The sequence below is a fragment of the Triticum dicoccoides genome, chromosome 5B (assembly GCF_002162155.2).
Source record: "Triticum dicoccoides isolate Atlit2015 ecotype Zavitan chromosome 5B, WEW_v2.0, whole genome shotgun sequence".
Classification (NCBI taxonomy): Eukaryota; Viridiplantae; Streptophyta; class Magnoliopsida; order Poales; family Poaceae; genus Triticum; species Triticum dicoccoides.
In genome coordinates, this window is record NC_041389.1 from 323,870,746 (window position 1) to 323,893,905 (window position 23,160).

General features: G+C 46.4%; 1 protein-coding gene and 3 non-coding genes across 4 annotated transcripts; all 4 read right to left on the reverse strand.

Moving 5' to 3' along the window:
• Positions 1–8,200: 8,200 nt before the first annotated feature.
• On the reverse strand, positions 8,201–10,993 carry LOC119308693 (60S ribosomal protein L17-1). The gene is made up of 7 exons (XM_037584826.1): positions 10,926–10,993; positions 10,789–10,825; positions 10,638–10,678; positions 8,906–9,136; positions 8,719–8,821; positions 8,560–8,627; positions 8,201–8,449 (listed from the first exon to the last, which is right to left on the reverse strand). The coding sequence occupies exons 1-7, from the start codon at positions 10,926–10,928 to the stop codon at positions 8,420–8,422; spliced, it is 513 nt and encodes a 170-aa protein (XP_037440723.1). The 5' UTR covers positions 10,929–10,993; the 3' UTR covers positions 8,201–8,419.
• Positions 9,382–9,520, reverse strand: LOC119313454. The gene has a single exon (XR_005151738.1). It is a non-coding gene; the product is annotated as a small nucleolar RNA snoR74 (small nucleolar RNA).
• Positions 9,628–9,768, reverse strand: LOC119313456. The gene has a single exon (XR_005151739.1). It is a non-coding gene; the product is annotated as a small nucleolar RNA snoR74 (small nucleolar RNA).
• LOC119313457 lies at positions 9,922–10,060 on the reverse strand. The gene has a single exon (XR_005151740.1). It is a non-coding gene; the product is annotated as a small nucleolar RNA snoR74 (small nucleolar RNA).
• Positions 10,994–23,160: the final 12,167 nt, after the last annotated feature.

Sequence of the window (23,160 nt, forward strand, 5' to 3'; positions counted from 1 at the left end):
ATTCCGATCACATTGAACTAGATGCATAGGATAATTTTTTTGGTGAAATTCCAATTTCAATAGATTCTAGCTCCAAGAACCAATATCATCGCATAGCCTATACCATGTCAATGCTTTTCCCTTGAAAGATAAAGGGAAAACCTTCTTCTTAACTTCATCTTTGGGTAAACCAGCAAGCTTAAATAATCCACAAATTTTGTCCACATGTATAAGATGCATATCAGGATGTTCAGTTCTATCTCCTACATAAGGATTAGCTAGCAGTTGATCTATCATACCCGAAGGAATTTCATAACCAATATTTTCAGTAGGTGCAGTAGGTTGAGGGGCAACTAAGTGTGCTTCCAGTCAAGGTGAAGATACCATGAACAAACCCCCCAAAGGATTGTTTTCCATAGTGACAAGTGACAATAAATTTCAGCACGTAATATAAATTTTTCCTTACCGATTTCCACTTACCAAGAGCACTTCACTCCCCAGCAACGGCGCTAGAAAAGAGTCTTGATGACCCACAAGTATAGGGGATCAACTGTAGTCCTTACGATAAGTAAGAGTGTCAAACTCAACGAGGAGCAGAAGGAAATGACAAGGTTTTCAGCAAGGTAATTTCTGCAAGCACTGAAATTGTCGGTAACGAGTAGTTTGATAGTAAGATAATTTGTAACGAGCAAGTAATAGTAACGGTAAATAAAGTGCAGCAAGGTAGCTCAATCCTTTTGTGGCAAAGGACAGGCCAAAACGGTCTTTTATAAAAAGAAAAGTGTTCTTGAGGGCACATGGGAATTTTATCTAGCCACTTTCATCATGTTGGTTTGATTTGCGTTCGCGACTTTGATAATTTGATATGTGGGTGGACCGGTGCTTGGGTGTTGTTCTTACTTGAACAAACCTCCCACTTATGATTAACCCCCTCGCAAGCATCCGCAACTACGAGAAAAGTATTAAGATAATATCTAGTCGTAGCATTAAACATATGGATCCAAATCAGTCCCTTACGAAGTAGCGCATAAACTAGGGTTTAAGCTTCTGTCACTCTAGCAACCCATCATCTAATAACTACTCCACAATGCATTCACTTAGGCCCAAATATGGTGAAGTGCCATGTAGTCGACGTTCACATGACACCACTAAGGGAATCACAACATACATATCATCAAAATATCGAACACATATCAAGTTCACATGATTACTTGCAACATGACTTCTCCCGTGACCTCAAGAACAAAAGTAACTACTCACAAATGATATTCATGTGCAAGATCAGATGGGGAATTAAACAGCATAATGGATCTGAACATATAAGCTTTCACCAAATAAACCATTTAGTAATCAACTACAAGATGTAATCAACACTATTAGTCACCCACAGGTACCAAACTGAGGTTCCGGTACAAAGATTGAACACAAGAGATGAACTAGGGTTTGAGATGAGATGGTGATGTTGAAGATGTTGATGAAGATTGGACTCCCAAAGATGAGGTGGTTGCTGGTGATAATGATGGCTTCAATTTCCCCCTCCGAGAGGGAAGTTCCCCCGGCGGAACCGCTCCGCCAGAGGGCAAAAGTGCTCCTGCCCAAGTTCCGCCTCGAAATAGCGGCGCTCTGTCCATAAAGTCATCTCCTTATTTTTTCTAGGCAAAAAGACCTTAACTACTGGAAGATGGGCACCGGAGGTGGGCCGAGCTGGCCACAACCCAGCAGGGCGCGCTTGGGGGCCTGGCGCGCCCTGGTGTCTTCTGGTCACCAGGTGGCCCCCCTCCAGTAGTTATTTGCTACAGTGTTTTTTATATATTCCAAAATAAATCTCCATAAATTTTTAGCTCATTTGGAGATATGCAGAATAGGTATCTCTGACGTAGCTTTTTCAGGTCTAGAATTCCCGCTGCTGGTATTCCCCCGTTTCGTGTAAACCTTGCATATTATGAGAAAAAAGGCATTAGAATTACTCCATAAAGCATTATTAAGCATTAAAAACATTGTAAATAATAGTAAGAAAACATGATGCAAAATGCACGTATCATACACCAACCTTGTTGCCCTTCCGATGATGCGTGAGTAGTTTACCATGGACCTAAGGTTCCATAGCTAGTAGCTAGATGGCTTCTTCTCTCTCTCTTTGATCTTCAATACAATATTCTCCTCGATGTTCTTGGAGATCAATTCAATGTAATCTTCTTTTGCAGTGTGTTTGTTGAGATCCAATGAATTGTGGGTCTATGATCAGATTATTTATGATTGTTATTTCAGTCTTCTCTAAAATATTTTTGCATGATTAAGATAGCCTCGTATTTCTCTCTGATCTATCGATTTAGTTTAGCCAACTAGATTGATTTTTCTTGCAACGGGAGAGGTGCTTTGTGATGGGTTCAATCTTGCAGTGTCCTCACCCAGTGACAGTAGAGGCAGCAAGGCACGTATTTGTATTGTTGCCATTAAGGGTAAAAAGATGGGTTTTTTACCATATTGCTTGGATCTATCCCTCTACATCATGTCATCTTGCTTAAGGCATTACCCCGTTCTTGTTAACTCCATACACTAGATGCATGCTGGATAACGGTCGATGTGTGGAGCAATAGTAGTAGATGCAGGCAGGAGTCGGTCTACTTGTCACGCATGTGGTGCCTATATTCATGATCATTGCCTTAGATATCGTTATAACTGTACGCTTTTCTATCAATTGCTCAACAGTAATTTGTTTACCCACCATATGCTTTCTTGAAGAGAGAAACCTCTAGTGAAACCTATGGCCCTCGGGTCTATTTCCATCATATTATCTTCAGATCTATAAAACCAAAAACCCAAAAATACCTTGCTGCAATTTATTTATCTTTACTTTATTTTGTATTTTTACTTATCTTCTATACCTATCTCTATCAGATCTCACTCCTGCTAGTGACCGTGAAGGGATTGACAACCCCTTTTTCACGTTGTGTGCAAGTGTTTGTTAGTTTGTGCAGGTGCATCTATTGGAGACTTGTGTGTTCTTCCTACTGGATTGATACCTTGGTTCTTAACTGAGGGAAATACTTATTCTACTTTGCTTCATCACCCTTTCCTCTTCAAGGGAAAAATCAACGCAAGCTCAAGAAGTAGCAGACACTCCCTCGCAGTTATTTCGACCGTCGGTGATAGTCGCTTCCCCTCCATCTCTCGTGCATTACCATGGTATATCACGAGCAGAAGGAAGAGGAAGCGACCCCCATGACAATAGTCAGGATTCTTCCTCTCTGATATTTCGACAGTATATGGTGGACACTCAAGTAGCATCGCCAGACTAAAAGTCAACCTGTGAGATTAATCAACACTCTGGCTAAAATAGATGAGTCGGAGTAATAGATAGACCATCTTAATTTACTCACTGGATGACTATCAAGGATGTCGGTGATCTTCTGGGTGTCATCGAGCGGCACATCGGTGATCTTTCCTCCACCAAAATAAAATAACTATATGAGTTATGCTTGATACGCTATGAAAATCTTTATTATTATTCATCACGGGTTTACTTTCGGTTTGTCGAGTCTCCCTTGAAAACTCTCATCTCACGTGGTGTATATGATGGGCACTCCCTCTCTGATATATTCGACCGCCGGTGATGGTAGCTCCTCCATTCGTTCCCGAGTGCATTACACCAAAATGTCTAGCACATGGGAACGAAGGAGAAGCTACCCCCACAACAACAGTCGGGATTCTTCTTTCTCTCTCATATATGATGGACACTCCCTCACTGAATTTTTAACCATCGGTGATGGTCACTACTCCTCCTTCCCCTAGTGCATAACATAGGTCTAGCACAAGGAGAAGAAGGAGAAGTGACCCCCATGACAACAGTCGGCATTCTTCTTCTCTCATATATGGTGGACACTCTCCCTCACTATTTTTTTTGACTGTCATGTATGGAGCCCCGACAGACATAAAGTCAACCCAAAATGTCGTTTAGTTCTCTTTCCGGAAAATCCAAGGCACTCGACATTTCCTACATTCTAGCACAAACCATGCTAAATTTCACGGAAAAATCCGGCATGACCTTTGCTAAAAAGGACATATCGAGCGCCTAAAAATTTTGTCGGAACGGAAATTAATCAACACTCCAACAAAACATAGGCCACTCAGAGGTGTTCTCTGCATTGATAATGAAACAAAAGTGCATATAACAGGGAGTAGCCTCACGGATACTTTCTCAAAAAAAACTAGCTTCATCACACTATCACAGCTACTCATTTACTATTCTACTACATCTACGAAAACATGTACATCATCATCGACATCAACGACATGGGGATTTGGCTGGTCTCACCTCGAGGTCGGAGGGGGTCGGTGACAGGGACGACGGCGGGGATGATGCAGGGGCTCCTTGATTTCTGCAAAAACAAATATAAACAAAAGCATTATTATCCTGATTTTAGGACTTAGTGAAAACCTATAAGCTATCAACTAAACATTATTATGCTGATTCAAAAGACCTACATTTACTAAAAAATTATAAAACTAGTTTTTTAATAAAAAATTGTGTTACCAAATATACCCTAATTCTAACCCTAACAGCTATCCATCCATCCATCTATCTATCCAAAGCATTACTAAAAAAAACCTAGTTTAATCCATTTGTCTATCCATCTATCTATCCAAGCATTACAAAAAATAACTAATTTCATCCACCCATTTATGCAATGCAGGAGGGAGGGATGGAGGTCGAGGGTCCGAGGAGATGGTGGGAGGGAGGGAGGGATGGTGGTGGGAGGGATGGAGGAGGGAGGACGGTCAAAGAGAAAGAGACATACCGGGGGGCGACGACGGCAGCAGCGGGTGGCCAATGCGGCGGGCGGCGGCAGCAGTGGCGGGCGCCGATGCAGGGGCGACAACGGCCTGCATCAATGGGGATGGATGGAGGGTGGAGAGGGAGAGTGAGGGCCGCGCGCGGGTGAAGATAAGTTAGATATGCGCTAGTACTATTCTCTTAGCAATAGCGTGTTATCTCGAAAGGCGCTACTACTATACCTAGCCTGTCAGCAACGGTGTGGCCATAATAGTCGTATCGCGTTTTCGTGGAGCCGCGCTACTGCTATGTAGATAGCAGTAGTGCCCTTGGTAACCACGTGCTACTATTAATTATTAGTAGTGCCACTTTATAACCAATGCTACTGATAAGCCTCCATGTATAAGGTTTTTCCTAGTAGTGATACTTCTCTCCATCGGCGACGGTTGCTATTTCTAGTGCGCTGGTCCTCTAGGGCCTTAGCACGATGACTTTTTGATTTTCTACTACAACAAGTTTGGCCCGGTGAAGGGAGGGCAATGAAGGTGGCGTGCCTTCCGCTGACTTCAGTACTTGTAGTCGTCGCTAGGTGGTCCATGGACATAAATATAATTTTAGCTCACATGTTTTCATTGCAATCTCTCTTGGTTCTGAGACTGGCTCCTAGTGGAGCATCTATATTAAGCATGGCGAAGTCATCCATCCAATGACATCTCAAGTTAGCTTAGACGGTAGATGCCTATTATGGGTTTATCATCATGCGCAAGGGGGCGTCAGAAACATTTGGCCATGCACTCATTGAAGTAATTTCATCGACAATGTAGTTGCCAAGGATGCATGTTGTCTTTATGTAGTAAATTTGTGAACCTTTTGCTAACAATATGCTCTGATGATTTTTGCTCTAGCTTGATGAAAAACAATATTTAGTTCAGCTCTAAGAGGCTTGATTGCACATCTCGCGTCAGCCGAATGATAGCTCCTAGCCATCATCCGTCTCAACGACTGCCAAATGCACATCGTCAGTGCCGTTGCTTGTCCTGATCCCTACCGTAACACCCGCAGTTCCATCCGCAAACACCCGTTCGCAGCATGATGGTGCCTCCGCGACTCGCAGCACCACCATGTCGCGTATCTCCCTTCGTTCCTAAATATTTGTCTTTTTTAAGATTTCAAATAGACTATCACATACGAATGTATATAGACATATTTTAGAGCAGTCTCATAGCATGCCGAGGAAGTGACCATGTCGCGTATCTTCGGCAGCGGTTGCGGAGCAGCCCTGCCCGCGCCAATGAGTTGCTTAAGCTGGAACTGCCGGGGGCTTGGGAACCCAGCGGCAGTTTGTGAGCTTCGCAATATTGTGAAGCAAGAAGGGCCTAGTCTCCTCTTTGTGATGGAGTCAAAGATCTCGGCTAACCGAGTGGAAAGCCTGCAGAACCAACTCGGTTTTTTGGGTGTTTTGCGGTAAATAGTAATGGTCTAAGTGGTGGGATTGGTATGTTTTGGTCGGCTGATGTTGAAGTTGAGTTAAAAAACTATAGCTCGAGCCATATTGATTTGTTGGTCAGGAAGAATGCCCGAGACTCAAAAGGGTGGAGGGTCACTGGTTTCTATGGGGCTCCGCGAGTGGAGGAGAGACACCATAGCTGGAGATTCCTTCGCACTCTCTTTGCTGTGAAACACGAAGCTTGGCTTTGTGTTGGTGACTTTAATGAAACTATGTTTGCTACTAAACATTTCTCGCGTGCGATTCGGCCGGAATGGCAAATGAGGGCGTTCAGAGAAGCTCTGGAAGATTGCTTGCTTATAGATCTGGGATGGACGGGAGCGGAGTATACTTGGTAACGGGCAAGGTGGTGAGCAAAATGTAAAAGCCAGAATTGACAGGGGTTGTGGAAACCTCCAGCTCATTCAGTTATTCCCGCATACTTTGGTTCGTCATATTAGTACCACAGAGTCTGACCACTGCTTTGTGTTGGTCGATCTGCGGGAGAATCTGAGGGAACCGCGGCACCGGACTGCCCGTCAGTTCAGGTATGAATATGTGTGGCAAGCCCACTCCGAGTATGACCAGCTAGTTCTGAATGAATGGAAAAAAGGTGCCGGCCAGTCAGGCTTGGCGGGTGTGGTTAGTGCTCTGCAAGACATGCAACGTAAACTCTCCACTTGGGGCGCAAAAGAATTTGGGTGTCTGACCCAAAAAGTTTGCAAATTACGAGTAACGAGCTGTTGTCAAACAGCTACGGGAGGCACTTAGACAAGAAGAGATCTGGATGAGGCAGCGATCCAGAGTACCTTATCTCAGAGAGGGTGACCAGAATACAGGGTATTTCCATGCCCAAGCTGCCCAACGAAAACATATGAACAAGATCGAGCATTTGGAGAGGGCAGATGGATACACGTGTCAAACACCGGAGGAGAACCATGCAGAAGTCCAAGGGTTCTTTCAGGCTTTGTACACTTCCCAGGGTTTTAATCCGATGGATGAGCTTCTCAACCTTGTTCCCCCCAAGGTGACTGATCAAAATGAATGAACGTTTGGATATGCCGATTACGGCTGAGGAGGTCGGGACGGCGCTCTTTCAGATGGCGCCGTCAAAAGCACCGAGGGTGGATGGTTTTACGGCGGGGTTTTTTCAGCGGCACTGGTCGCTTCTGCAAGATGATATAATTCCGGTTGTCTTGGATTTCTTAAATGGTGGAGCTCTACCTTGCGGGATGAATGACACGTCTATCACTTTGATTCCGAAGGTACGATATCTGCAGCGAATATCTCAGTATCGGCCTATATCTCTATGTCCTGTGTTATACAAAATTGCTTCAAAATGCATTACCAACAGGTTAAGGGAGTTTATGGGTGAGATCATTAGTGAAGAACAGAGTGCGTTTGTTCCTGGACGCCTCATCACTGATAATGTTCTTGTTGCTTATGAAAGTGTCCATGCAATGAGAAGAAGAAAGAAGGGGAAGAATAGTATTTGTGCAGTGAAACTCGACATGATGAAAGCATACGATAGAGTAGAATGGCATTATTTGGAGGATATGTTAAGGTTGGGTTTTAGCTAAGCTTTGTGAGACTGATCATGAAGTGTGTCACTTCTGTCAGATTTTCTGTTCATGTTAATGGAGAATTATTACCATACTTTACGCCTTCAAGAGGCTGCGGTGCCGGCCGTAGAGCCAACGAGGTCCTGCGTTGCAGCACCAAAGCTCCGTGTGGCGGCACCGGGGGAAGGTGTGTGAGCCCTTCGTCGCAGCTGTTGGAACGACGTCGTCTCTGAACAAAGCAGTAGCTGAGCGTTCTCCAAAGGTTAAATACACAGCGCGGTTTAAGGATCTGTTTTGTGGTTTTGGGCGATTTTTTAGAAGGAATTTATGCGTTCCATCAACCAAGTTATATAATGATGCGGGATAGCATAACGTAGGGATCATTTGACAGATCAAACAGGAGTTGCTAATAGCAAACTAGCACTCATACGATGAAAAATATTCCAAAACACAACCAGATTGAATCCAGTACATGAGACGATCATCAAAAGGTTTCACAAAGTATGAGCTAGCAGTATTTAGACGACAGATAACAGGCCAAAAATTTCGACTCAGCCAGACCAGATGCTACAAACTGCTCTAACGAATAGGCAGATAGGTTATGTAGAGCTTCCTTCTCTAGGCCTTCCTGGCAATCTGGGATTCAGCCTGCACAAACAAAGATCAAAGAATTTTAGGCCGCCTCAAAACAACACATAGAGCATCACAAAAACAGAACGAGCAGTAGCTGAGCAATGATAAATGGAAAGAATACACACCTCCTTCTTCACCGGCTCTTCCTTCTCCGACAAGATCAGCTCAATGTGGCATGGGTTGGACATGTAGGCTGCAGCAAGGTAGTGGGAGCCATGAGCAATTTTCAAAGATTGCCTGAAACATTACCCACTATGATAGAGCGGGTGTTTCAACAAACTTACGGTTGATGCGTCCATGGGCACGGTAGGTCCGGCGCCGCTGCTTCTGGGCCTGGTTCACTTGGATGTGTGAAATGTAGAGAGCATCAACATCAAGACCTTTCACCTGTAGAGCAGATACTGGAGTTATAAAAAGCTGACAAGTTATCACGGACTTGTAAACTTCGGCAGTGATGGTAAGATAAAGGACCTCAGCATTGCTCTCAGCATTCTTTAGAAGATCCAGAACGAACTTAGCAGACTTGGCAGGCCAGCGTCCCTGACCATTGGGCTGACGGTTCTTCACCTGGGCTGTGCGTCCAACACCACGGCAGTACCTCCGGAAGGGGATGGCTTGCTTGTGTGCCAACACATCCTCAAGGTACCTCTTGGCCTTGTTGAGCGACATCTTCCTCAGGGCAAACGCTGTTTCCCTAGTGTTCTGCAATTCCAAACATCGAGGTTAGAAAACCAACACTGGTAGCTTTACAACAATGAGAGTTAGGCAGATCAGATAATACACCAAACATCAATGAGCAGGCAGCTTTCTATCTTTTAAGGTTCAAAAAATGAGCTAAGTATAACTCCAAGCTCAACTTAACTAACAAGGACACCATGCGTTGGGCAAGAACACAAAAAAGAAGTAATCTGACATTGAACCACAGATCAATAAAAGTCTGAATAACAAAATGTGCCATCGTTTATTGAACCAATAGACATAAAACACAAAGTACTGTGTCCAATGGTTCACCCAAGAACAATAATCATAATGTTCCTAAAGCTTACGGGGATACTGCTTATAAAGAGCAAAGCATCCTGCTTTTTTTTCTTTAGGGTAACAACAAAAGAAGCAGCTCCAGACAACAGCAGGTAACTCGTTACCTCAAAACAGTGAGGTTACCAGTCAACCACAAAAAAGTTGACATTACCAAGGAATGTGTCTTCGTTTACTGAACCAATAGACATAAAACACAAAGTACTGTGTCCATCGGTTCACCCAATAACAATGACAATGTGATCTTCCTAAAGTTTAGGGGGACACTGCTTATAGAGAGCAAAGCATCCTGCTTTTTTTACTTTAGGGTTATAGCAAAAGATGATTCAGAACAATAGCTGACTAACAACCAGGAGTGAACTGTATCCATAGCTTGGTGAAAGTAGGCATTTGTTGTGGCATATTCAACAACAAACACAACACTTAACGGTGAAATGCGTATAATTGACATAAAATGTGCCATCATTTACTGAACCAATAGACATAAAACACAAAGTACTGTGTCCACTGGTTCACCCAAAAACAATGAAAATGATATTCCTAGAGATTACGGGGACACTGCTTATAGAAAGCAAAGCATCCTGCTTTTTTTCTTTAGGATGCAAATGAAAGAAGCTCAGACACAATATATGCAACTAAGCTCAATACAAATAACTAGGATTTTCTAAATTTGTATACACCAGAACAAGATTTCCAACCAGAAAAACTGATACAGACTGCTAGCTACCACAGATGCTGCACTTGATTTCAAGTTTCAAATGACCACATTTTCCTGAGTCTAGAGGATACTGTTTAACTGATAAACAACACCCTGCTTACTAAAAAACTGTATCAGGTGGTACATTAGAGGAACTGATACTACCAATCACTAGGTAGTTCATTGCATACCAAACATTGCATTTCGGGAAATGGTGGCTGCAGCCAAATCGATTAGATTGTTCTTCAAACTAAACTTTAACTACAGCCCTAAAGCTTGTTGACCAAAATAAATACAAGAACTAACGCACTAAAGATACCACTACAACAGATAAATGCGCAACACATGGGAGAACAGCTATCCTTCTGACGATAGGCTTTCAAACTTAAAGTTCACAACAAGGAGAATGACTAAGCCATTCACTGCAAGATCCGTTGAATAGCGTTATAGGGATTAGACTCGGGAGCTCACCTTGAAATGAACACGCAGGTCCCGGCCCATGGCCTTGGCGGCTGCAAGAATCAAGGGAGAATGAACACATGAGTAACCCGCAGATCTGCGGAAATCATCAAACGACACGGCGTAAGCAAATCGATTCGTCTCCTCCAGCAAGGGAACTTACACTTGGTGGGATTGGCGGGATCCGTCGAGTACTTCACCTGAAAACCAAGAACGAGAAACGTACCACACGGAGTCAGAGCAAAGCCAAGGAACATAGACGCTGGGGAAACGGGCGTGAGAGGGGGAGAGAGAACGAACCATGGCTGCGGCGGGGCAGTAGAGAAGGCAGCGGCGGCGGCGAGAGCGAGGGGTTGGGAAGGTTTGGGGAAGCGGTCATTTATATAGGAGCATCGAGACCTAGAAGCAAAACCCTATCGGGCTTCGAATGGGCCAATCTGTGGTCGCGGGGTCTAAAGGGTCGAGTATGAAGCCCAGTTACAAACAGTAGGCTGAAGCCCAGCCCAGAGACCAGACCAGCAGACCCGAGATTCGCTGTCCTCTTCTTCTTTTTTTCCTTTTTTCGTGTGCAATTCAGCGAGCTTTATTCACAAAATGCATCTATATCTGTACCAATATAAAAATACCTTAAAGGGCAGATCCTACTAATATCTTATAAGTAAATTCGTGCCTCTCATGGTAGGAAAAACATCTTTTTCCCTTTCTACGAGGGGCACGACCGTGCATCACGCGTAAGCAAATTCGTGCATCTCGTGGTAGGAAAAAAAACGCGTTTTTTCCTTTGTAAGAGGCAGGGTCGTGCCTCTCATGTAAGAAAATATACGCCTCCACGAGAAGTAAATCTGTGCCTCCCGTGGAAGGAGAAAAAACACATTTTTTTTCTTTTTTGAGAGGCATGGCCCACGGAAGCAAATCCATGACTCCACGAAAGTAAATCTGTGCCTCTCGCGGAAGAGAGGGAGGAAACGCATTTTTCACGTCAATTTTTTTCGCTTTTGTCCAAAACATGAGAAAAACTGAGAGAAAACCAGAAAAACATCTAAAAGCTGAAGTGGGTATAGAAAAATAAAAAATAAAATTCCGAGGGAGCGCCTAGAACATGACACATAGTGTCGGCTAAGAGCGTACCACTTCCCAGCCCACCCCAACTGGCCTTTGCGGAGGCTCTCGAAGGAGTACTCCTTCGTTAGTTGCTCTCGTCAACTATCTATCTCGCTACAGGTGATTCCATACTGACGCAACCCCCCCCCCTCCTCCGTAGCCGGGCCAGCTACATGTTTCTTTTCTCTTTCCATTATTTTTTAAAAAAAACTGCCTGGTCGTGACTTGAATTCTAGACCTCTACGCAGTGCATGCAATTGCATGTTGTGATGTTTCTATATCATTTTACTTCTTTAATAAAGCTAACAAATGTTGTGGTTTCTCTGCGTGTGTTTTTTGGTATATGTTTTTTGGCCGGTTTTTGTTCTGGCGTTTTTCTCTTTCTCTTTATTTTTTTTGTTTTATTCTTCTTTCTTAGAATTTGTGCAACGTTTTCTCAAAAATTATGAAGTTTTCTTAAATTTGTAAACTTTTTTCATTTTTGATGAACTTTTTTTCAAACTCGATGAACTTTTCCACAAATTTGATGAACTTTTTTCAATTTCCTATGAACTATTTATGCAAAATTGATGAACTTCTTTCAAATGAGCTCTTTCAAAATTTGATGAACTTCTTTCAAAATTGATGAACTTTTTTTTTCAAATTCAATGAACTTTTTCTAATCCGATGCAACTTCTTTTAAAATTGATGAACTTTATTTAAAATTGACAAAAAATTCAAAATCGATAAAAAAATATCAAATTGGATGAACTTCTTCGAATTGATGAACTTTTTTAAAATTTTGTGAATTTTTTTAAAATACGTGAACGTTTTTTAATTCACAAACCTTTTTTGTGATTCTTTCTTTTTTCTCAAAAGCCAATGGTTGACCGGTCAACTGGTCATCCAACCAACGAGCTGGAGCGAGCGACCCGTTCAACTTCGCTGCCATCGATCTAAGTTTAGTTGGGCCGACCCAGTAATGCCACCCTTCGTACGCTAGAATCCTAAACCAGTACTGAGAGCGCCGGTTAGGAGCTCCCCTCGCTATAGGCAAGACATAGGTGTGCCTCGGTTTAAGTGGTGACCGAGACTTTGCTAATTCTCCGTCTGACTTAGAATTGCCAAATTAGTTATTCTTTTGTGCATAGCATACCAGCAGGAGCTATAGTGTTTGGGTGTCTTCTTTTGGCCTACCCGAGTTCTATATCGCGGAGACCTTCGTCCCGCTCGGGTAGATGTGTCCAGTTATTGTAAGCAAATTTTGTTCCATCCCATGCCAGCTTAGGGCATCACCAATGCGGATCATCAAATGTCCATAAATGTTTGGATCCCACAATCCTCATATTTTTAGACCTTCAACGCAAGTCATCAAATGTTCGCAAAATGGTCCAGACATCTAAAATCCTACAAATCGTCCTCAAACAATGAAAGCTTTGGGAAAGTTCAGACGTTTGCTTGGTCCACTCTCGTTCGATCACTCCCCCACAACCCATGTTTTCCACGCATCTCATTATTTTTCTTGGTTCGCATGAGTCATTGTCAGTCATAGCCAACAATCCGAATGTAAGGAACATGGTTGAATGACTAGGTTAAGGCCACAGCACAGACATTTGGTGATATCCATTAGACGATCCACGTTAAAGATGCTCTTACCAACAATCACTTGAAGACAACATACATGCAGTTAATCATTTGAAGACAACATGTATACGAGTAGAGCATCTTCAACAGATACGCTAGATAAGCCACGCGCTGAAAAAAGGGCTATATAGCGCGCGCGACCGAAAGTAGCGCTCCAGCAGCCGCGGTATAATCTCGCGCACGGTAAGCAAGGTTCAGCGCGTTCGATATTTGGTGCGCCCGCTCGCGCGGTGGGTATTTGGTGCGCCCGCTCGCGCGCTGGGTATTTGGTGACTGGAAAAGCTCTAGCGCCAGCTCCAGCTAAGTTTTGCAGCGTCTCGAAAAGCAACCACCCTCCAGCGCGCGCTAAAACGCTAGTTCGGTGCTGCAAAGTTTTTTAGCGCACCGCACTACCGCGCGTCTGTTGGAGATGCTCTGAACGATTAACGATTAACGAGACCCAATTGCTATGCTATGCATGCAAAACGGCAACTATGGTCGGGGGAACTTGTTAAGCTGTCAGGTTCTTTCCACACAGCAACAGGTAGCGTGGCTTTGGCGCGGTCCTCTACGTGGTATCATTTTTACTAAATGGCCCCTGGAGGTCCTTATTTCGCCCACTGACCCCAAAAAAAACTTATTTCGTCGCCTGATCCCCCCCATTCGCGCCGGGCCGAAAGGTGCCACACTAGCACATCGTCGCGTCACCCGCTAAGGCGCCATTGACTGACGCCAACGACCGGACCATGCCAACTTTTTCTGTGCGTGTTCCCGATAAGTGCCTCTTAATTTAGCATTTTAAGAGGTGTTTTGTAAATGTTGGATCTCCATACGTCTGACTATGTGGGCCGCACTGCCCCCCTCTCGTCGTGTGGTCTCGTCTCATTATTTACGCGGTTGCGTCTGCACTCATTCAAAACCCCTTCTCATCATCACGAAGACTCCTCATTCTCTCCGTCGCTCCCACACCCACCTCCCTCCCGTCGGCGATGGACTCAGCAAAGATCAAAGAAGAAGAAGAGTGGGGGAGTTCAGTCGGAAGCTTCTGCGATGGGCAGTACGCACGGAGGGACAGATTGGCGGTGGAGATAGGGGGCACTTGGCGGTGAGATGTTAGTCCAGAAGCAGCAATGCACCCCGTACTGTAAGTAATCATCCTTGTCGTTGTTGCTATAATTGATTTGCATGCTAGGTTTTGCCAAATCTCCCGTCCTTGCCTGTATTCAAATAGGTAGATCAATAATTTGGCTGTTCCAGTCTAGGCTCAAGGATTTGAAAGGGATTTTTATGCAGTTGTGCCTTTCAAAACCGCATGGAATTGAGTACACTAGATTAATTTTAGAAGCTAGGCTTAATCCTCATCATGCATCCCCAACCACATAGAACCGCCAAGTTCTTAGGTATTCCATTTTCCTAATCTAGTATTTGAAATTCCCGCTCCCCAACAAGGAACTACCAGAACCACATAAATTCATGATTACAAATTTGTAATTGGGGTTTTCTAAAATGTTAACTTCATACATCGCAAGGCGCTGCCTAAAGATTTGATCATAATCTACTATGTTATATGGCTTGTACTCTAACTAATCCCGTGTTCTTGCGGACTGCTAAATGAATGCAGGAGGTTAAAATGGCTGTACCGAACCATGGCTTGCTAGCACCGCGCGATTCAACACTTGCGGAGACGACTATACAGGGCTCCTTGCTTCAAACAGAACGTGAGAAGAAAAGATAGAGAGATGTTTTGCCTGATTGTACGAAGCAAGCAGTTACCACTGCGCCTGCTGGTGTAAGTAACTCCCATTGCGTTTAAGTACAAATGCAAATTATTTGTCGCTGCAACCTACATTCATAGCGTGGCTTCCTCCTTGCAGGATTCATCTATCCATAGCCTTGCATGTTCTCCTGCTGCTCATGTTGCACTGGTAGTGTTCTGCTTTAGCTCGTTCGACTTCAACAGAAGGCCCGAACCGACCTCACAACAAGCTGGTGAAGAACAAGTTTTCAGACAAGACGGAGGTTATGGATGCTGCCAGGGCACACAGGAGTGAGTGCAGGGGCAAGGGCCATCCATTGAAAACTAGTCACGTTCATGATGTTGATACTCCTAGGCGTTTTACGGTTCAGATAGATGTACGTCAGAATCTTCAACTGTTTCTGCTCCCGGAAGGAGTGGAGAAATTCTTCAAGGGCACAGTCCCTCGGTGCATACAGGTGCGCACAAGCCCTCATTGCCACTAGAACATCCATTTGAGCCTACGAAGAGAAACCGGTCTTCAATGATGTGGAAGCTGGCTGACGGAAGTTTGTCACCATGATCTCAGGTCAACATGGCAATGGGTACCCGCTACCTGCGAACCCGACGGGTAAAAACCCTATTAGGGTAAGGGTTCGGGAAAAATAAATACCCATGGGTTTATAAATGGGAAAAAGTGTACCATCGGGTAAGCCGGGTACAAGTATGGGAAGGCAATACCTATACCCGCATCCCCGCATCCCCGCGTACAGGAAGGCTGAAGGAAATATGCCCTAGAGGCAATAATAAAGTTATTATTTATTTCCTTATTTCATGATAAATGTTTATTATTCATGCTAGAATTGTATTAACCGGAAACATAATACATGTGTGAATACATAGACAAACATAGTGTCACTAGTATGCCTATACTTGACTAGCTTGTTAATCAAGGATGGTTGTGTTTCCTAGCCATAGACATGAGTTGTCATTTGATTAACGGGATCACATCATTAGGAGAATGATGTTATTGACTTGACCCATTCCGTTAGCTTAGCTCTTGATCATTTAGTATGTTGCTATTGCTTTCTTCATGACTTATACATGTTCCTATGATTATGAGATTATGCAACTCCCGTTTACCGGAGGAACACTTTGTGTGCTACTAGATGTCACAACGTAACTGGGTGATTATAAAGAAGCTCTACAGGTGTCTCCGAAGGTACATATTGAGTTGGCGTATTTCGAGATTAGGATTTGTCACTCCGATTGTCGGAGAGGTATCTCTGGGCCCTCTCGGTAATGCACATCACTATAAGCCTTGCAAGCAATGTGACTAATGAGTTAGTTACGGGATGATGCATTACGTAACGAGTAAAGAGACTTGCCGATAACGAGATTGAACTAGGTATTGAGATACCGACGATCGAATCTCGGGCAAGTAACATGCCAATGACAAAGGGAACAACGTATGCTGTTATGCGGTTTGACCGATAAAGATCTTCGTAGAATATGTAGGAGCCAATATGAGCATCCAGGTTCCGCTATTGGTTATTGACCGGAGACGTGTCTCGGTCATGTCTACATAGTTCTCGAACCCGTAGGGTCCGCACGCTTAAGGTTTTGATGACAGTTTTATTATGAGTTTTGATGTACCGAAGGAGTTCGGAGTCCCGGATGAGATCGGGGACATGACGAGGAGTCTCGAAATGGTCGAGATGTAAAGATCGATATATTGGACGACTATATTCGGACATCGGAAAGGTTCCGAGTGATTCGTGTATTTTTCGGAGTACCGGGGAGTTACGGGAATACGGGGAAGAGTATTGGGCCTTGATGGGCCTTAGTGGGAAGGAGCCAGGAGGTGGCGCACGCCCCTCCCAAGCCCAGTCCGAATTGGACAAAGGGTTTGGGGCGCGGCCCCCCTCTCCCTTCCTTCTCCACTCCCCTCCTTTCCCCCCTTCTCCTAGTTGGACTAGGAAAGAAGGAGTCCGGGAGTAGGACTCCCCTTGGCGCTCCCTCCTTGGCCGGCCACCCCCTCCCGCTTGGCTCCTTTATATACGGGGGCAGGGGGGCACCCCATGACACACAAGTTGATCTTCGTGATCGTTCCTTAGCCGTGTGCGGTGCCCCCTTCCACCATATTCCACCTCGGTCATATCGTTGCGGTGCTTAGGCGAAGCCCTGCGTCGGTAGAACATCATCATCGTCACCACGTCGTCGTGCTAACGGAACTCATCCCCGACACCCTGCCGGATCGGAGCCCGGGGATCGTCATCGAGCTGAACGTGTGCTGAACTCGGAGGTGCCGTACGTTCGGTGCTTGGATCGGTCGGATCGTGAAGACGTACGACTACATCAACCGCGTTGTCATAACGCTTCCGCTTACGGTCTACGAGGATACGTGGACAACACTCTCCCCTCTCGTTGCTATGCATCACCATGATCTTGCGTGTGCGTAGGAAATTTTTTGAAATTACTACGTTCCCCAACAGTGGTATCCGAGCCTGGTTTTATGCGTAGATGTCATATGCACGAGTAGAATACAAGTGAGTTGTGGGCGATATAAGTCATACTGCTTACCAGCATGTCATACTTTGGTTTGGCGGTATTGTTAGATGAAGCGGCCCGGACCGACATTACGTGTACGCTTACGCGAGACTGGTTTTACCGCCGTGCTTTGCACACACGTGACTAGCGGGTGTTAGTTTCTCCAACTTTAGTTGAACCGAGTGTGGCTGTCGTGGTTCTAAGTCTGACAGTAGAGTGGAGGGTAGGTATGGAGAGGCAAGGTCCTAGCTATGGAGAGGTTGTAAACACAAGAGATGTACGAGTTCAGGCCCTTCTCGGAGGAAGTAAAAGCCCTACGTCTCGGAGCCCGGAGGCGGTCGAGTGGATTATGTGTATATGAATTACAGAGTGTCGAACCCTTCTACCTGTGGAGGGGGGGTGGCTTATATAGAGTGCGCCAGGACCCCAGCCAGCCCACGTAGGAGAGGGTTTAAGGTGCGTTAAGTCCGGGGCGTTACTGGTAACGCCCCACATAAAGTGTCTTTACTATCATAAAGTCTACTTAATTACAGACCGTTGCAGTGCAGAGTGCCTCTTGACTTTCTGGTGGTCGAGTGAGTCTTCGTGGTCGAGTCCTTCAAGTCAGTCGAGTGAGTCCCTCGTAGGTCGACTGGAAGGTGATCTCTTCTAAGGATGTCCCTGGGCAGGGTACTTAGATCAGGTCTGTGACCCTACCCTAGGTACATGACTCCATCATTAGCCCCCGAATGGATTGAGGCTTGAGTGATGAAGGAGTTGATGTTGTTGCCGATTAGCCTTCGCATGCTAGTCGTGCGTTGCTTTGAACCAAAAAATCTCTTTGTTGATAGTGAGCAACTTTTCTTCAGTCGACTCGATCCATTCTTTTTCTTCGTCGAGTGATCTTTTGGACTTCGCTGATTTCCGAGCGATGGATCGCAGGGAATCCCGCGTCTGGCAGACTGATCTGCCGTTCGCGGATTCCGCGGGATACGGAATTTGGGGGAGCGCGCGAAGCGGAGCGGTCCGCGGCGCTCGGATGGGACGGGGCATAAACGCCTCGATCTCCGCGCCGCTTTTTTCGCCACGTATCACGCTCGCGCAACTGTTTCAGGATATGATTAGATCGACCGGGCCCACCTGTCATCCACTCGGAAGGGATCTTATAAATGCGCCCGGCGAGGGTTTTTTGAACAGTGCCTCAGCATTCTCCCTCTGCTCCCTTCGTCTCCGCCCAACGCGCTCGCTCTCGCCTCCGCACAACTTCTCCTCGTGCATCTCGCCGGTAGCCATGGTCAAGGAGAAGACGGCGGCGCTGGAACGCGTGAAGAAGGCGTCGGCGACGGAGAAGGCGAAGGGGAGATCCACCAGCCGCGGCGGGTCTTCGTCTAGATCTCGCCTGCCGAAAGGCTGGGTCCAGGGAGATTGGATCCAGTCGACCATCACGGAGAAGGATCTCCTCGACATGGCCAACGAGGGCCTGATCCCCCATGGAGCTGCGAGGCTTCCGGGGAAAGAGTGGCAGCCCCAGCCAGAAGAGGGTGAGTGCGTGCTTCTGGCTACCCATGTCGACCGCGGATTCTCTTTGCCGCCGAGCATTTTCTTTCGTGGTTTCTTGAACTTCTTTGGAGCGCAACTCCACCACTTCACCCCGAATTCTATCGCTTATCTTGCCGCGTTCGTGTCCATGTGTGAGAGTTTTCTGGGTTGTCGACCGCATTGGGGCTTGTTCAAGCACATATTCACGTGTCGCTCTCAGACCGTGAAGAAGGCGAGCCCAGGCGACGAAAAAACCCGAGTTGTCCAAATGTGTGGGGGTCTGGGGATCCAGGTGAGGAGCAAGAGCACCTTCCCAGCCATGACATTTCCCGAGTCAGTCAGAGGCTGGCAGTCGACCTGGTTCTACTGCCAGGATCAGTCGACGCCGGGACAGTCGAGTGGACTCCCTCAATTCACCATGGACCGAGTGAACAAGCCCTCCTCTCTGAAGGTGATTCCGGAGGAGAAAGCTGACGTGAAGATGCTGATGGAGCGTGTAGTTCAGTTGGTTCGGGATGGAGTGACGGGTATGGATCTCCTGGAAGTTTTCCTTAGGCGTCGTATCCAGCCTCTTCAATTCCGGAGCCATTGCATGTGGCTGTACTGCGGGACTGAGGATGTGACTCGGGTCAATCCAGAAACAGTCGACGATGTCACTCTGGAAAGGTGGATGGCCGCTGTTACTGGGAACAAGGATAACCCTCGCGGAGCCAGAAGGATTCCTCCACTCGACTGCCACAGTGATCCAAACAAGGTATGTCTGCTCCACTTCCCATTGTATTCTCGTCATATTTATTTCTGTTTTCCCTGCCGATCGGTCGACTGATCTTTGTCTGGATGTCTATCAGGCCCTCACTGAGCTGTACTCGATGCCCAACGGAGCACAAGCTCCGACTGAGGAGGGAGAAGCGAGCGGGGGCGAGAGCCAGGAGGAGGAGTGGGACTCGGACGCTGCTGAGGATGATGATGATGACGATGACACTGATGACGATAATGATGATGTTGATGAGGATGAGCAAGAGGAGGAGGAGGAGGTTGCACCACCGCGCTCGGAAAGGCGGTCGAAGCTTGTCCATGACCCTGCGACAGAACGTGGCAAGGGGGTTGCGACCGTCACTCAGTCGACCAAGCGCCCTCGGACCACCTCTCCGGCGCCGACTGAAAAGGCGTCGAAGCAGCCCAGGGCGGCCCCGTCAAAGCCGACCAAGCACCTGCCGAAGATGAAGGTGTCCATCCCCACCATATCAGGGTAATCATGTTGCTTAAGTCTTCTTGTTTTGCGTGAACTTATCTCTGGTTGGCGCTGGAGTTAGTCGACTGACTCTTTGGAGTTGCAGTGCTGCTACTTCTGAGACCTCAGCCCGGGCTGACGATCATGAGATGGAGGATGCAGCAACCTCAAAACCTGGTATTATACTCTTAACCCCGTTTCTAGTCGACTGACTCATGATCCCTAATTCTGATTCTTTTCTGTAGCTCCATCCAGTGTTGTTATCACTCTCCCTGATGATGATGAAGATGAGGAACCGCTGAAGCACAGAATGAGGAGGAAAGCGTCTGCCAGCAGGGTGCCCCAGGATGTGACGGTGCCTGAGACTCTGGTCGCGGAGGAGGAGAACACCACTCGACACACTATGTCCTTCGCAGATCCGCTGACGAGTGCTCTGCAACCCTCCCTCTTCACGATGCACCACGTCCCAGAGGACCAAGCTGGCGCCGTGAAGGAGGCGATACGCCAGGCAGGTATCATGATGGAGCAGTTGAAGACCATCCGGGATGCGAGCCAGGCAGCTTACGACGCCAGTTCCGCCCTTCAAAGGAATGTTCAGGTCAGTCGACCACCACTTGTTCTGTTAGGATATGCTATCAAAAAACTTTTCTTTCCAGAATTTATAGTAGTCACCCAGTGGGTGTGTCGATTTAAACTCCGTGTTAGCGGGGGCACGCTGAGTGCACCCGCTGGGTGTAGTCCCCAAGGCTAAGGTCGACTGCTGGCAGTCGGCCTTAGGCTTTATAATTTCAGTCTCTCCGTCATTCGACTACGGCGAATGGATTTCGCAAACCGGTGGGGGCACGCTGAGTGCACCCACTGGGTGTAGTCCCCGAGACTGTGGTCGACTGCTGGCAGTCGGTTACAGTCTTAAAGAATACATCTTGTTTTTTTTTAAGGTCAACTGGTCGACTCTGTCTTTAATAGGATTAGTGGGGGCACGCTGAGTGCACCCACTGGGTGTAGTCCCCAAGGCTAAGGTCGACTGCTGGCAGTCGGCCTTAGGCTTTATAATTTCAGTCTTTCCGTCATTCGGCGATGGCGACTGGATTTCGCAAACCGGTCGACTGGTCGACTCTGTCTTCAATAGGATTAGTGGGGGCACGCTGAGTGCACCCACTGGATGTAGTCCCCGAGACTACGGTCGAATGCTTGGATTCGGCTGTAGTCTTAGAAACGCGTGATTTTTCCTTTTCCACTCGGAAGTGAATTATTTTTGACATTTAGTCGATTGGTTCTTCGCAGAACTCCTGTGACCTTGCGGCTCGCTACACTGAACTGGAAAACAAGCACATTCAGCTCGAGCTGAATTTGAAGCTGGTTCAGGAGAATCTGTCGAAGGCGAAGGAGGAGACCGAAGGTATGTTTGGTGAGACCTTGACGACTGCTTTTTCCCTTCATTTGTTTCAAAATCTGATCTTGCTGTAACTTGTAGGTAAGGTGAGGGAGGCCCAAAGGAAAAAGACCTTGAACTAGCTGAGAGGATCAAGCTTGCCGACGAGAAGTTAGCTTCGGTTACCAAGCTTGAACAAGAAAATACCAATCTGAAAGCTGCTCTTGAGAAGAAAAATGATCTGGAGGCCTTCCTGAGTGGTCTTGCCAGGAAGCTGTCTCTTATGCTTGAAGGTAAACCTTCAACAATCACTTTCAACTGTGGTTTTTTTCATTCGACCATTGCTTTGACTCGGTGATCGTCCTTGCAGAATTTTGTCAAAACTTTGAAGAAGAGACTAGCCGGCTGGAACAAAACCTTGACCCCGTCAATTCTCCGGTGAACGACGAAGTTGCCATGAATGTTTTCCGACTGGAGTCCCGTGTTGCAGCTATCGTGGACTATCTTGCAAGGCTGAAGGTCGCCACATCTCGCATCGACTCAACGCTCTGGCCCGGGGAGACACTCCAGAACGACCTCGAGTCGCTGATGGCTCGTTTGAACGCTGTCCCTGGTCGAGTGCAGGAGTGGAAAAAGTCCTCGGCTCGGTGTGGTGCAGATGTTGCTCTGTGTCTGGCCCGAGTCCACTGCAAAGATGCGCGAGAAGACAAGCTGGCTGCTCTCCGAGTGGCCAACACCAAGAAACACGACTTCAGGTACTTTATGGAAACTTTCCTTGCTGCTGCCACTCGGATCGCAGATGGAATTGATCTTGATGAGTTTGTTGCACCTTCCAACCCTCCACAGGAGGGGTAAAAAACTTCTTCTAAGCTCGACGCTTTAAATTTGCCTCGGTATGCCGAGTGGAGTTGTAACCGATAAACCTTAACAGGCTTAGCGCCTGAGCACTTTCGGTTCCTTTAGGTATCGATCTGAACTTGAATTTGGTGTTTGAATATGATTGCTTTTGGCTCGAAATGTCTTTTGCAGGTTCAAAGCAAGACGCTCACTGCAGTCGACTTATTCCTTAATCCACTTAGGCGAGCGCTGGGCTGCAGCTAAGCCTCCTGAGTGAGAGGTTTGCTCTTCACTCGGTAGGATTTCTATATCTTAGGCGAGCACTGGGCTGCAGCTAAGCCCCCGAGTGAGAGGTTTGCTCTTCACTCGGTAGGATTTTTATATCTTAGGCGAGCACTGGGCTGCAGGTAAGCCCCTGAGTGAGAGGTTTGCTCTTCACTCGGTAGGATTTTTTATATCTTAGGCGAGCACTGGGCTGTAGCTAAGCCCCCGAGTGAGAGGTTTGCTCTTCACTCGGTAGGATTTTGGTAACTTAGGCGAGTCCTTGGACTGCAGCTAAGCCCCCGAGTGAGAGGTTTGCTCTTCACTC

Excerpts from the sequence above, each read along its gene's own strand:
- LOC119308693 (XM_037584826.1), bottom strand. Across the intron at positions 9,137-10,637 it reads ACCTGCGTGTTCATTTCAAG|AACACTAGGGAAACAGCGTT; the intron begins GTGAGCTCCCGA and ends TTGGAATTGCAG. Across the intron at positions 8,628-8,718 it reads TGCCCATGGACGCATCAACC|CCTACATGTCCAACCCATGC; the intron begins GTAAGTTTGTTG and ends ACCTTGCTGCAG.